This window comes from Eucalyptus grandis, chromosome 11 (genome assembly GCF_016545825.1).
Source record: "Eucalyptus grandis isolate ANBG69807.140 chromosome 11, ASM1654582v1, whole genome shotgun sequence".
In the NCBI taxonomy this organism is placed as follows: Eukaryota; Viridiplantae; Streptophyta; class Magnoliopsida; order Myrtales; family Myrtaceae; genus Eucalyptus; species Eucalyptus grandis.
In genome coordinates this window covers 6,156,086-6,171,131 of record NC_052622.1, presented here as the reverse complement: position 1 = coordinate 6,171,131, position 15,046 = coordinate 6,156,086, and the positions used below count along the sequence as shown (strand labels likewise).

At 38.4% G+C, this 15,046-nt stretch overlaps 1 protein-coding gene and 2 pseudogenes across 1 annotated transcript; 1 reads left to right on the top strand and 2 right to left on the bottom strand.

Moving 5' to 3' along the window:
* The first annotated feature begins 4,100 nt into the window (after nt 1–4,100).
* LOC104424592 lies at nt 4,101–8,623 on the top strand (annotated as a pseudogene).
* Nucleotides 8,624–11,142: 2,519 nt separating this feature from the next.
* LOC120289669 lies at nt 11,143–12,205 on the bottom strand (annotated as a pseudogene).
* Nucleotides 12,178–14,043, bottom strand: LOC104429365. The gene is made up of 3 exons (XM_039304984.1): nt 13,234–14,043; nt 12,511–12,570; nt 12,178–12,290 (listed from the first exon to the last, which is right to left on the bottom strand). The coding sequence occupies exons 1-3, from the start codon at nt 13,913–13,915 to the stop codon at nt 12,178–12,180; spliced, it is 855 nt and encodes a 284-aa protein (XP_039160918.1). The 5' UTR covers nt 13,916–14,043.
* Nucleotides 14,044–15,046: the final 1,003 nt, after the last annotated feature.

Below are 15,046 nucleotides of genomic sequence, written 5' to 3'. Positions count from 1 at the left end.
GATAATCCAATGCTCCAAAATTAAGTAACTTAACCAAGCAAGTCCACAAACATAATTCATCATAAGCTCCTCAAAACAAAAATAAAAAAGTTAATGATACAGAAATTTTGAATAATCCAAAGAAGATAATGATGATCCTTGATGAAAAATCTATTTAGTTTAGTCTCTTAGTTTAGTTTAGTATGTTGTTTAATCAAAATAAATAAACAAACTTGAGTTTTATTCAAAGAAATGCCAATACTCTGGGCACGGCTCTACTTAGAACATTTGGGCATGTTTAGTCTCCTTAAATTTACTCAAAAAAATTAATTCAAAATATTAATTAAAATAATTCATCCAAAAAATAATTAATTAAGGAGAGAAATATAGAGAAATTATGTGAAATAAAACAAAAGATTTCGCCGTACTTGACCAACTCCAACCCCAAGTAGGAGAAATAAGTGGATTAAGTTCCTATAAAAAAAAGTTAATGATCTTTAATAATCCAAGATAATGATGATAGCTTGAAACAAAAAACCTCTGGCCTATCTTTTTAAGATGAAATGGTCAGTCTCTTAGTTTAGTTTGTTTTTCCTCTTGTTTAATCAAAATAATCAAAAACTTGAGTTTAAACATTGGGCACGGGCATGGCATGTTATGTTTAGTCTCCTTGTTAAATTTACCAAAAATTAATTCAAAATAGTTCTTTACATTTTGTCCACTTATTAATCAAAATAAATTCATCAAATTAAAAAATAAAATAATTAATTAGGAGAGAAGTAATGAAAATAAAGAGAAACTATTCATTAATCTTCTTTACTAGCAAAAACTCTGTATAATAATGAAACAAAAGAAAATAATTATGGAAAAATCCAAATGCTCCGAACTTAAGTTACTTACCTTGAGAACCCCACACAAACCCCACAAACGTAATTCATCATAACTTCCTCAAAATAAAAATAAAAAGTTAATCATACATGCAAAGAAGATAATGATGATAATGAAAATATTTAGTTTTAGTCTCTTAGTTTAGCTTAGTCTCTTGTTTAATCAAAATAAATTTTTTATTTAGAAAACTTGAGTTTTATTGAAAGTAAATCCCATTTGGGCACGGGCTCTACTTAGAACACAGGCATGGGGTGGGCATGTTTAGTCTCCTTAAATTTACCCAAAAAATTAATTCAAAATCACTTATTAATCAAAATAAATTCATTGAATAAAAAATAAAAAAAATAAAATAAAAATTATTAGGGAGAGAAGTATAATGGCGAAAATAAAGAGAGAGTATCAATTGAAACAAAACATTCCGTACCTTGACCAACTCCTTGACCAACTCCAAGCAAGCCCCAAGCGACCAAGCGACCAAAAATAAGTTGATTAAGTTCAAAAAAAAAAAAATTAATGATCTTCAAACATCTAAAATAGATTAAATGGGTTTGTTTTTCCTTTTGTTTACTTAGCACAGCACGGGCATGGCATGTTATGTTTAGTCTCTTTGTTAAATTTACCCAAAAAATTAATTCAAAATAGTTTTTTTTTCCACTTATTAATCAAAATAAATTCATCAAATTTAAAAAATAAAAAATAAAAAAATAATTAGGAGAGAAGTAATCAAAGAGAAAGTATTTATTAATCTTCTTTACTAACAAAAACTCTGTATAATAATGAAACAAAATAAAATAATTATGGGAAAAACCAAATGCTCCAAACTTAAACTTAAGTAACTTTGACCATAGCCAAGCAAGCCCCACAAGCATAATTTATCATAAGTTCCTCAAAATAAAAATAAAAAAGTTAATCATACATAAATAATTTTGAATAATGAAAGATGTCAATTAAAAACTCCTAAACTAATTCATTTTCCGTGAAACGAATATTGAAAAATCTAAAAACATTTTCTTGGAAGTTATTTTCTGTGAAATGAACAAAACTTAATTTTCTTTAAATATTCTTAAGTTACTATCTTTTCAAATAATTCACGATTGATTTTTTTTTTTTTCTTTTGATCCGACTGTCCAATTATATATAAGATCGATTCCATAAGTAGTTGGACTAGACCATAGAATTCCCCATTAATTAATGAAGCTGGAAAGAGATTAATGGAGAAAATTTAACAAATTCTCACATTTGTAGACACATGCTAAACATTCACAAAAATTCCGTGAGTTCTCTCCTCTCTTTTTTCTCTCTCTTTGGCTGAAACAAAATAATAATGATTGTGGTAGTTGAGTTAGAGATGAAGGAGAGAAGTCTGGATTTGTTTTCTTGTCTGTATATGCTATAAATTGGACTAAACAAGAGTTTTGATCACGAGCAAATCGAAAGAGTTGCTAGCTAGCTAGCAAGGACAAAACATGGGGGATCAATTGACAGCTCATATCCTACTGGGTAAATAGCGATTGGTAAAACTACATGGTAAATGTCAAAGTTCCCTAAATGAAGAGACCGACCCCCGACTTTCTGCAATGATTCGGTGAAAGGTTGCAGTCACTCTTGATGATGGACAGGAAAACATGTCGAGTAAAAATATGTCATCTACTTCATTTTTTTCCCGCAGCCTAGGCACTTCGTTCGACTATGTATTGATGGTTGCAAAGGCTCAGATGGGATTCGAGGAAGAAAAAAATTTTGGTCGCTATCAAGCATATCTGAAATTTTGGTCACTGTCAAGCATATCCTCTCGAATCATTTGTTTCATGAAGTTAAATGCATATTGAGCGTATCGAGTAACAAACCGAATATCCGACATGCAAACTTCCCTTTCAAAATCGAGCGCGAATCATTTCAACCCTAGTACCAATGATAGCTTCTTAGCTGATCTGAGAGCCTTGAAACTTCCATACTGACCATGCAGAAAAGCAAGGAATGTCTGTTGCATCCACGTTAAGAGAACAAGAGTCATTGTGATGATGCAATAGGTAGAGATATATCATCCCCAGGTAATTCGAAACCGGCATATGCGGCTCTATTCCTTTTTTTTTTTCCTTTTTTATTGCCATCTCAGAGAAAACTAATATCAATTCTACAAGCTACTTCGTTGGCCAAGTCTTGGTCGTTTCATAATTCATATTTGTTTGCATTTTGCTGAAACAGAACCTTGAATGCGTCAAATCAGAGTATCCTAATCCACCATAGATGGAACAAGAGAAACTGCCGTCTAATGATGTCATTAGTTTAACTGCCGGACAGGGACGTTGTCCGATCACAATGTCTCCCCAGAATCGAGTGGAGGAATATCGCATTCTTTTCGGGGATGAATGGACCGTAAGCTTGATCCCCGAGAACCCAACTATACTTAAAATCAACTCAACAATGGAATTCATTTTGGCGTACGGTTGCAACTATCACAGTGAGAGAACTGCTAAATATTTTCTCGCCGAAATAGAGAGAGAAGGGGATGAGAAAAGCTGAGGGAAATGGGTTTCCTACTCCTTAGATCACCAAGTTACGGGTTTGAGCAGAACAAATAATCACAGACCAGGATAGATATGAGATTAGATGAGGAATGAGTTACAGAAGTGACAAAATCTGAGCAAAACGAGTCCCTCTGCGGTAAATGTGAACAGCTTTAACAAGAGCTTAAACCCAAGATACTTCTAGGTTGGTGAATCCCCAAGTAACGGAAAAAACATGTCCGTCGTGCATCTAAGGATATCGCAACACAGACAGACTCTAGCTAGCTAGTTAGGCATCTTGTGAGATGTTTCCTAAATGGACATGCATGATGTTTTGAGGAAAATATACACCCCAAAGAATCTCCACGAGCAATGATGAACTTTCTGGCATTTGTTGATTCGGTATAGTTTTTTCTAAACCAGCACTTTTGGTGTATACGAAGTATTCTTAAACGAGAATGCGATTAATCTGGGGTAATAAAACTAAGAATTGCTTGCTCAGACAATGTCTGTTTCTGTATGTTTTGTCTGTGGCAGCAGGCTCATAAACATCAACGGAAATGCTGAGAAGGAAAAGACCCCCGCTATTATTTTTCCCGAAGCTCAAAGGATATGCTCCATATATTCCTCGCGAAGCATAGTATTCATAAATTATATATACTCTTCAAGAGACTGCGTCCTTTCTCAACACATCACTCAGTCCTCTCCGCATGTGAAAAAAGAAAAATGGCGCAGACGTCTACCCAGCCGGAACAGCCCATGCAGGTGGAGAGGAAGGAAACAGAAGTACTGGAGGACGTCAAGAAGAAGAGTGAACTGACAGAATTGCCATTTTATAAGCTTTTGAAGTATGCAGACGCACTTGATTGGATTTGAATGGCTCTAGGGACGCTAGGATCTGTCGTCCATGGGATGGCTCAACCAGTTGGATATTTGTTGCTCGGCAAAGCACTCGATGCTTTCGGAAGTCATATCGACAACAAAGATGACACGGTTCATGCTCTGAAAAAGGTAGATAACTGCACTTCGCTTGAATTCCTAACTTACTGTCAACTGGTGGCTATATTTATTCATAGCGCGCCCTGAGTACCAACTTAGTAATTATGGATGATTCACACAGTGTCAGTGGACCTTTTCATTCGTGTTTTTCTTCTTACCTCTTTCAGGTTGTTCCATACGTGTGGTACATGGCCTTTGCAACCTTCCCTGCTGGAATCCTAGGTTGGCTTCTTTTGGTTTACTAAGATGATGGAGATGCATATGTTTTTGCTAAGTCGCAGAACAGTTTTTTGTTGACATGCACGCTTGTTTCGCAGTCACTGTTTCCTAGGCTCCAGTAGAGATTGCTTATTTTTGTGTGCCACTCTCGAACATCGTATCGAGTTTTATGGGATTGGAAGTATCATATAATCGTTTATCATATTGGACTGCTACCAATAAAGTTAGCAAGAAGGACTGGATTAACTACAGGAGAGAAAACTAATATTATAGAAAGTACGCAGTAACAAAGCATTCGCATGGCTTCCAATTTTTTTGTAGAGATTGGATGCTGGATGTACGCGAGCGAAAGACAAACAGCACGGATCAGATTAGAATTCCTGAGATCGGTCCTCAGACAGGAGATTGGAGCTTTGATACTGAATTGTCGAGTGGAAAAATCATTGCGGGAATAAGTACTCACATGAGCGTAATCCAGGATGCTATCGGAGAGAAGGTAGCAATCTTTCCCTCAAGTTGACTGCTCTTTAGATTTCCCCACCAAAGTTTGCCGATCATGCTAACATAACTTTTTGCTAGCAGCTGGGGCATTTCCTTTCGTGCTTCGCCACATTCTTTTCTGGAGTCTTGATTGCCTTCATTTGCAGTTGGGAAGTTTCACTGGTCACCTTGTTTGTCGTTCCCTTTATTCTACTGATTGGAGCCACCTACACCAAGAAAATGAATGCCATCTCAGCTGCCAAAATGATTTACCTATCCGAAGCTACTACTGTTGTGGAACAGGTGAAAAAACTTCACCTTTTTTATTTATAAAAAATCTAAAAAAAGGTAATCATCTGGAAATTCATGGGTTAATGTTTGACAACGTACAGACCATATCTCCTATAAAAACGGTCTTTGCATTTGTCGGAGAGGATCGCGCAATCAAATCATTCTCAGACTGCATGGACAAGCAGTCTGTCATTAGCAGAGGAGAGGCGCTGATTAAGGGAGATGGAACAGGAATGTTTCAAGCAGTGACCAACTCCAGAAGATCTAGTGGAGGGAATGTCATAGCAGCAGTCGTGAGCATCCTCCTTGGAGCTATGTAAGAAAAGTTTACCTTTCTTGTAAGAGCTTTTGGATGAGATTGTTTTGTCTTAGAGCGACTAGATAAGCAATCCAATGATGATCATCAAACTAGTTAATCTGCACATAACATGGGAAATAACATCGTCCTACTTGGGTTCTCTAAAGTTTTGTATGAATGCGTGTGTGATGCATTTCATTTTGAGCCTCTTAAGAAGATATCAGATGCATTTAAGAATCTTCATATAATGAAGTGAAGAAGATATAACCTTAATTATGGACCGTGACTTCTTTTGCATTCCAGCTCAATCACTTATGCTGCCCCAGACATGCAAGTATTTAACCAAGCAAAAGCAGCAGGAAATGAAGTTTTCAAGGTGATCCGGAGACAACCAACTATTAGCAACGCTTCAGGGGGATCGTATTGAAGGAAATCGAGGGAACATTGACATAAGGAACATTCACTTTGCTTACCCATCCCGAGAAGATAAGGTGATTCTTCAAGGTTTTACGCTGTCAATTCCAGCAGGAAAGACGGTGGCGTTAGTTGGTAGCAGTGGGTGCGGGAAAAGCACAGTCATATCCCTAGTTGCAAGATTCTACGATCCATCGAAAGGTCTAAAACCTTTATCCTCCATGCTCTTGAGCCGAAATTTGTTATCCTCTCCTTATTATTCCCACGGTTTGATGCTTCTATTGCTCATACATTTTTTTCGCAAAAAGATTGCTGATGATTGAATAATATTGCATAGGTTGCTGATGATTGGGTAATATTGCATGTTTTCAGGGGTCATTCTCATAGATAACCATAACATCAGGGATCTTGATTTGAAGTGCCTCCGCCAAAATAATGGAGCAGTTTCCCAAGAACCATCACTGTTTGCTGGCACTATCAAGGACAACCTTAAAGTAGGAAATTTGGATGCAGATGACCAACAAATAGAGAATGCAGCAATGATGGCAAATGCACATAATTTCATTTCACAGCTTCCAGATAAGTACTCAACAGAGGTAATATGCAATCTCCTAGCAACAAATGTAAATAAACGATGTCTATTCTGAAAGTTCGCAAGCTCTCATTAGACAAAAAGCAAGGATCCTAAGTTAAATTTTGGCGCCATGATGATGGACTAGGTGGGGCAGAGGGGCTTCCAGCTGTCAGGAGGACAAAAACAAAGAATTGCAATAGCCAGAGCCGTTCTCAAGAATCCTCCAATACTTCTGCTCGATGAGGCTACAAGTGCTCTTGATTCGCAATCTGAGAAGCTGGTTCAAAAGGCATTGGAGAAGGCCATGCAGGGAAGAACGGTGATCTTGATTGCACACAGATTGTCAACCATCGTTAATGCAGATGAAATTGCAGTCGTAGAGAATGGACAGGTTAAGGAGACAGGAACGCACAGCACCCTATTGGATACCAGCAAATTTTACAACAGCTTATTCAACATGCAGAACATCAGAGTTGTTCGTGATAAAAGGTTGGCTGCCTCATAATAATTATTTCCTACAGTATGCATATGACAATTATTTCGATTAAAAAAGAAAAGGAGAGGTCCTCATTGGCCCATGTTTTTGATTGAATGACAGAATTGATATACCTTCACAGGATTCAGAAATTGACCAACCCCATGGCTCACCTCAAAGCAGAGGTTTAAGTGAAAAAGGTGCAGAGATAGAAGAAAGCCTCAGGGAAGACCCTGAGCAAAAGGAGCATGAGAAAAGATTAGAAGCAGTCCACTTCTTTAGAATCTGGTTTGGGTTGAGGAGGATGGAACTCGTCAAGACAGCCATCGGCTCCATTGCAGCCGGTTTCTCAGGAATCTCAAAGCCTGTTTTGGGTTCTTCATCATAACAATAGGTGTAGCATATTACCATAAACATGCCAAGCGGGAAGTCGCATGGTACTCGATCGCATTCTCCCTAATAGGGTTGCTATCATTAGTCTCTCACATCTTGCAGCATTACTACTTTGGTGTGGTCGGTGAGAAGGCCATGACAAACCTTAGAAAAACTCTCTTTGCAGGTAACTGTCACTCTTTTTTGCTAGCAGAGAGTCCTTTGCAGTTTAATGCAGAATCTACTAGCTCCAAATTTGAGATTCTGCCCAAGTTATGAATCATTTATAGAGTACAATTTGCATTGATTGTTCTAAAATCTTGCAGGTGTCCTGCGCAACGAATTCACTTGGTTTGAGAAACCCGAGAACAGGATTGGGATGGTCGATAGAGGCCAAGCCACATTCGGAAATGGTATAAGATCGTACCAGATTTTCTCTCTCACGGTACCTTCTATTACATAGCTTTGGACGCTGATCCCCACCGTGACATCGGCCATGAGCATACTCACTCCTGCATTCCAGACCCTCGACCGAAAAACTGAAATCGAACCAGATGTGCCGGAAAATACACGTCATGGGAGGATCGAAGGAACTGCTGAGTTCCAGAACATCAAATTCAAGTACCCATCACGACCAGAAGGTACCGTTCTGAAGAACTTCACGTTGAAAATTGAAGCTAGGACGAAGGTAGCTCTTGTCGGGCCAAGTGGTACCGGAAAGTCCTCTATTCTGGCCCTTCTGCTGAGGTTCTACGATCCGATGGAAGGAAAGGTCGTCATTGATGGGAAGGACATAAAGGAATACAAACCTGAGATGGCTGAGGACGCGAATAGGATTTGTGCAGCAAGAGCCCATCCTCATTAGCTCCTCCATTAGAGAGAATATCCGTTACGGAAACTGCGGTACTTCATTGCCTCATTGGTGCTTTTCTTGTAGCATCTTCGAATCTCTTCCCACACCGGTTCAACGCGCCGCATCCATCGGACCCGCAAACACCAGCAAAGCGTCGGCCCCATCAAAACCATTCTCAAAAGCCTCTAATCACCAATCATTAACTCCCAGCGCGAAGTACACGCCTCGATGGACTCACTCCCGCCGGACGACCGCATCGCGTCGCCTCCGATGATTCACCTCCGCCGCCCATCGCCTTCTTCGCCGTCGTCTTCGTCTTTGATCGCGGGACTGCGATTCGAGGAACTTATCGCACGAGAAAAGAGAGTGGAGATGGGAATCTAGAAAACGGCAGAGAGTCAGAATTAGAATATGGCGATTTTTTTTTTTTTTTGGTTGCTTAATTTTTTAATTGACGGTTGAGTGCGTTTGAGCGTTTGAGTCTAGAACCGACCTCCCTCGGTCAAGCAAAGAAACTTCTGGAAGGAAGCAAGGAGCGAGTAGCGAGACGACTTTTTTTGCATCCAAGGACACGACCTTTCTATTATTTCGGATTTGGTCCCCTGGACATTTTGTCATTTCTCCCTGTATCGCGAATCAAGGGACCTGTTACCGGAAAGTGTCGCTCGAATTTTCGGGTGGCCCAAAAACAGAAATATTGTATTACGGCCAAGAAAAAAAAGCAGTGAAATCGTAAATGATGCAAACGCACCTTTCGATTCTTTTTCCTCACTTCTTAATCAGAAAAATGCAAATGAAGTTATATCCAATACTCACCCGAAATCCGTATGATTATTGGGCGTGAGTCAACCAGCAAGTTCATCGACTGAAAAAAGTCAATCTTAATAATGGTGAAATTAAATTCACGAAAAATTGTAAAATTTCCCATTCATTCTTGTAGTGGGATTTTGTTTGCCTCCGCATATTTTGAGTTTGTTCAATTTGATATGAAGAGTGATGTACCGCTTAAAAGTGACAGCAATAAGGGTTTGGGATAGTTAATACAGTCTTGAAAACTGAACATGGTAATACTCCTTCGTATTCAAAATAAATTTAGACTCGAAGAGAATACTCAAACCTTAGTAATAAAGATGATATATATATATATATATATATATATATATATATATATATATATATATATTCCCCTCAAATAAAATTTCCTCCCGACGTAATAGCCTTGGACAACGAACCCTAAAAGGAAAACTAATATCATTTTTAAGTGCACATTTACCACTAAGATAACTTTGCAACCTAGTAAATATAATAAGAATTTAATTAATCTAATTAATCTAATGCATTATTGTTATTCAGGAAGAGATCATCTTTTGATATCTTCTGCTATCTCGCACTCCCCCACCGTCAAATCGAAGTTGTTTATTATCCCTCTTCATCCATCATTTTCAAAATTATTCATAGCAACAATTGGTATGCAATGAAGCAATACATACATAGCGATCATTGAAGTGTTGTTAACCATGCATAAAGTAGGTTGTGTGCTAGCTGGACTTTTAAGCAGAGACTTTGGGCGTGCATGGAAACGTTTCTTAGAAACGTTTCCGGACACTTCTGTACGGAAAGTGTTCCCTAACAAAAAAGGAACAAAAGCGCGTTTGGTTGCGTTTACATTTCTTTTTTGTTTTTTTCGTTTTACGAAATAAGAACAAAAAAAAAACAACAATTTGTTGTTTCTTGCTCCAGAAACATTTCTTGAAGAAACATTTCTCTTCTCTCTCTTCTTCTTTTCTTCTTTTTTTTCTTCTTTTTTCTTTCGCCGGTCGCCGGCCTCGGCCATGGCCGGCGACCGGCCCGCCGAGGCTCGGCCTCGCCCGGATCCGGCGAGGTCGAGCGTCGCCAGCCTGGCGAGGCTCGGCGTCGCCGGCGCAAGCGAGGCCTCGCCTTGGCTAGGCGAGCTCGGGCTCGCCCAAATCCGGCGAGGCCGAGCCTCGCCATGGTTGGGCGAGCTCGAGCTCGCCAGATCCGGCGAGGCCGGGCCTCGCCGTGGCTGGGCGAGGCTACCGGCCCCATCGGCCGGTCGCCGGAGGTCGGGGACCAGAAAAAAAGAAAAAAATAAAAAGAAAGGAAAAAATAAATAATAAAATAAAAATGTTTAAAAAATCAAAAGAAACAAAAAAGAATAAAATTTACCAAACGTATTTCTATTCATTTTTTATTCCCGGACCAAACGTTACCAAACGCGTTCTTTTGTTAAAAAATTGTTCCCAAAACAAAACACTTTTTTGTTTCTGTTCCCAGGAACAAAAAAAAAACAGAATTGTTTCCATGCGCAACCTTTGAAACCCAAACTTGCTCCTCATAGCACTATGCTGAAAAGTAGTCACTACATTTTCTTTTGGATCCAAGAGTCCAAACTATAACCAATAACATCTTTAATATGATAATGCTAAAAGATGAATTGGGCGTAATTAAGATCATAAATATAGTCATAAACATCTATGATATAATGATGGCCAAGAAAGGGGAGCTACACATGAAACATCATCAATACCACGTTTCAATTCGCCACATATGTGAACAGATCAAACGGTTTTTATATGTGTCTATGCTTGCGTAATGCTAATACTAGTACACTCAAGACCAGAATCTTCGTAAGTTATTGCACTAGTTGATGTAGTGGATATGGTATTATTGCCTTCATCAGTCAAGTTCCATCATCCCTTCTTGACATTTCTGTTGCATAAAAGAGTGGCTTGGGAGATATTTGTAGATCATCTACTTCTCCTTCGAGCATTTTCAAAACTTTCTGCATCGAAGGGCGATCGTCAGATTCCATTGTATGCACCAAAGAGCAACTATTATCATCTTCTTTATTATTTTCCTCTCGTCCTCACTAACTTCCACTAGAATTTCCAATTCTTTATCGATTTGGTCATGAACCCATAAAGGAAAGTAAGTGTGACTTGAACACCCTGTAACCTTGTCCTCGTTCTTCCTTCTAGTGGCCATTTCCATCAACAATTTTCCGAAACTATAGACATCGGCTTTGTAAGAGATGCCTCCAAGGTTCTTGAAGACGAGCTCTGGAGCCATGTACCCTAAGGTTCCTCTCGCGGCAGTCAAAGACACAGTGTTGTAATCCGTGGGATACAATCTTGCGAGCCCAAAGTCGGAAACTTTTGGGGTGAAATCCTTGTCTAGAAGAATGTTATGGGGCTTAATATCAAAGTGTAAAATTTGGATATCGCATCCTCGATGAAGATATTCAATCCCTCTAGCCACTCCGAGAGCAATCTCATGCACTTCCTTGCATTCAAGAGAAATCCCTTGTTCTCGTGAGAAAATGTGCTTATCCAGAGATCCATTATGCATGAAATCGTAGACAAGACCTTGTTTAGAGCCCTCAAAGCAATAACCAATGAGTCCAACAACATTAACATGATGAATTCTACCAATGGTAGCTACTTCACTAATGAAGTCCTGCCCATTCGTTTTTCCCTTTTAGAATCTTGACCGCCACCTCACGGCCGCTCCGGAGTCTTCCTTTGAACACGGACCCGTACCCTCCCTCACCTAGTTTATCCTTAAGGCCACTCGTGATTTTCCTAATGTCCGAGTAAGAATACCTTATCGGCAAGAAATTGTTAGATTGCAAAAACTCTTCAACATTTTGATCCATTGCTAAGTGTCTTCTCCTCCATTTGCGTATTAGTAACGTCATCACACATGAGGCCCCCAAGATGAATTTCACAACCATGCATTGAAACACTGTATATTTTAACCAATTTGAGGATGTGTTAAATGTTTGCATTTAGAGATTTGAAATCTATTTCACAATGAGAAGACTATAGTAATGTTACCAATGCCGGAGAGCGGGAGAATCACATCAAGGTAAGGGTCGCTCGGTATTCCCCAGCTGAGATTGAGTTTGTAATAAATGGAAACTGAAGAACATTTAAAAGACGCTTATTTAGACCATAATCAAGCCATGTGTATATTGGTTCAGTCCACTAAGATTTGTGGGAAAATTTCGAACTAAATAGATAAACAATTGAATAGATAATGTGTTTATTGTTATATGAATAACCAATTTGTGTGTGTGTTGAATGTTTTTATTTTGGAACACTAACTTAGTTTCACAATGAAGATTGTATTGATGTTTACCGATGGGAAAGACCAAGATATATCCAATATAGCTGAGAAGGGCGAGGACATAGGCGATATCTGCAAAAGAGAGAAATATGTAACAAGTGAAATCTGAAGAAAATAAAAGACACTTATTTAGATCATAATCAAACAATGATATTTGAGTATATCAAGTTCAATCCACTAAGATTTACTGGCGAAATTCTAATTATTTAAATTAATAAATGAATAAAAATTTATTCATTGTTGTACTTATAAAATACCACAACAACATCGAACTAGCTCCATTTCACATGTCTTTGACCAAATATATCCTAACAATATTTTGGGATAAGTACATTAAAAGTACCATAACTTTCATACGACGCTTACTTGAGTGTCATAATATTTTTTTTATTCACTTGATTGTCACAAATTTGAATTCAATCACTTAAAAGTCACTAGTGATTTGTCTCGTCAGAAAATCCAACATGAATGCCGATCATCCTATCTGACATTGCCATCGTTGATTTGGACAATTAAATAAAAAGAACCCACGTTGAAATGAAAAATTAATAAAAAATTTAGTAGGACAATTTGTCAAAAACAACATTTAAATGATCGATTTTACTTCAATGTAGCACTTCAATAAATAAATAAATAAATAAAATAAAAGTGATAACACTTAAATAAGAATCGTATAAAAGTTACGACACCATTGCTATTCTTTATAAGAAATTGAACAAACTCAAAAGTCCTTACCTATCTTGGAGTGTCGAGGATGCATCCAATAAACCTCGAATCCATAAACCATATGTTCATGAATTTTCGCATAGGAACAAAGATCAGATTCATCAACCCACCATGGCAGCATTGCCATAAACTCTATAGTGCATGCGGTTTCCATAGATGAGACATTTGCATTGACCAAGGCATACACTCGCCTTCTCGCACCAGAGTAATTAAGTAATGGAGGCCCATCAAGGCATGACGAAGCATCAATGTAAAATGGAAAATCCACGGCCTGCACACAACTCACGATCGAAACAGCCTTGGGTGTATAATAAGAAGAAGAAGAATAAGAATAAGTAGAATAAATCGTGGGCCATCCATTAAGGCCCCATAAAGACTTGAGAGGAAGGGATGAGCAATTGCCCTTCTGTAGCTTGACATCAGCGACCCTAATCGTTTGGTTGGTGTAGTCGATGTTGTGTACAAAGTACTTGCTCGAGTTAAAAGCCAGAATGGTGCGGTTATCTATGCAGGCTAGCTCATAATTACTGTGGCCGCAAAATTTCGGGTCTCCCATCAACCGAAACGGGTAACTTATGTTTGCTACCTCACCGCAAAAGGTTGTGCAGTGATTATTTTCGATGGCAATGCTAAAAGACCGATGTAGAAGGAGGAGGAGGAGGAGAAGAAGAAGGGGTTGATCTTGGTGCATAGCTTATGCAGTAGCGGAGAGCACGAATTGGTTAAGCAGATCTAGTATTTAGTGTCGATATGTAAAGGAGAGATAGACAAAGACGAGAGGAATACCATGAGTTGCTCCCTCCTTAAAACGATGCAGAGAGCAGGCAATATCTCCGACGACTCCTCTGAGTGTGGAGGAAGCGAGTGACTTACGAGGTATAGCGACAAACAAATGGACGCATCAGACACGGAAAGCAGTGGGAATGGTCGCCAAAAAGCAAGTTCAATGACGCGTGAAGTCTGTTTTTACGCGAGAAGTCTTTTTTCCTTTTTTGTCATAAAGTTTAATGACGCGTGGAGTCCTTTTTTACGCGTGAAGTCGTTTTTTACTTTTTTGTCAGAAAATGACACGTATAGACTTTCTCATAATCTTTAGCAGATTTTAGCACCCGATCAACCTGACTTTCTTTTGTAACTGAAGACTCGTGTGATGCATTGGATTTAAACATATTTTTCTTTTTCTTTTTATCTTCAAGGTGTTAAAAAAATCTTTTAAAATAATGATTTTGTCCTTGTCTATTCTTCTTTACTCCAGACCTCAACATTTCTAATTTTGCAATTGCATTTTCGGATGTAACTTAATTCTCACCTTTCCATTCGTACCATACAATGTCATGTGCATTGCATGTTTTCTAGAGAATAAATGCTTATATAATTGTTCTTAATTTATCGTGATATTAATAGCTTATTTTGGATCACAAAAAATGAATAATAAATTATTATAAATTATTATGGAGTCTAATCATTTGAGAATTTGTAACTCACAATATACTGTTACTCTCGTAGTGACAAAAAAATTGTTATGTTAGCAAAGCTCTTTTCTTGAAGATGTGCAAAAATAAAATGTGATTAATTGATAATTGAAGGATTTTTTATTCAACTGTGAGTTTTACTAAAGAAATGAACCCACCGATGGGTAGCTACGTTGGTAGAGGAGGCTGACTAGACTTTACGCAGAGGTCGAAATGTCGAATCTTCGCGTTGCCATACAAGTCTTAAGTGGGAGGCCATCATAGTGGGGTCATGTGCTAACCTCCCTTCAGGTATAGTTGGTGGTCTCTATTAGGCCGGTCAGGCCGGCGGTGGCTGTGAGCACCCGTAA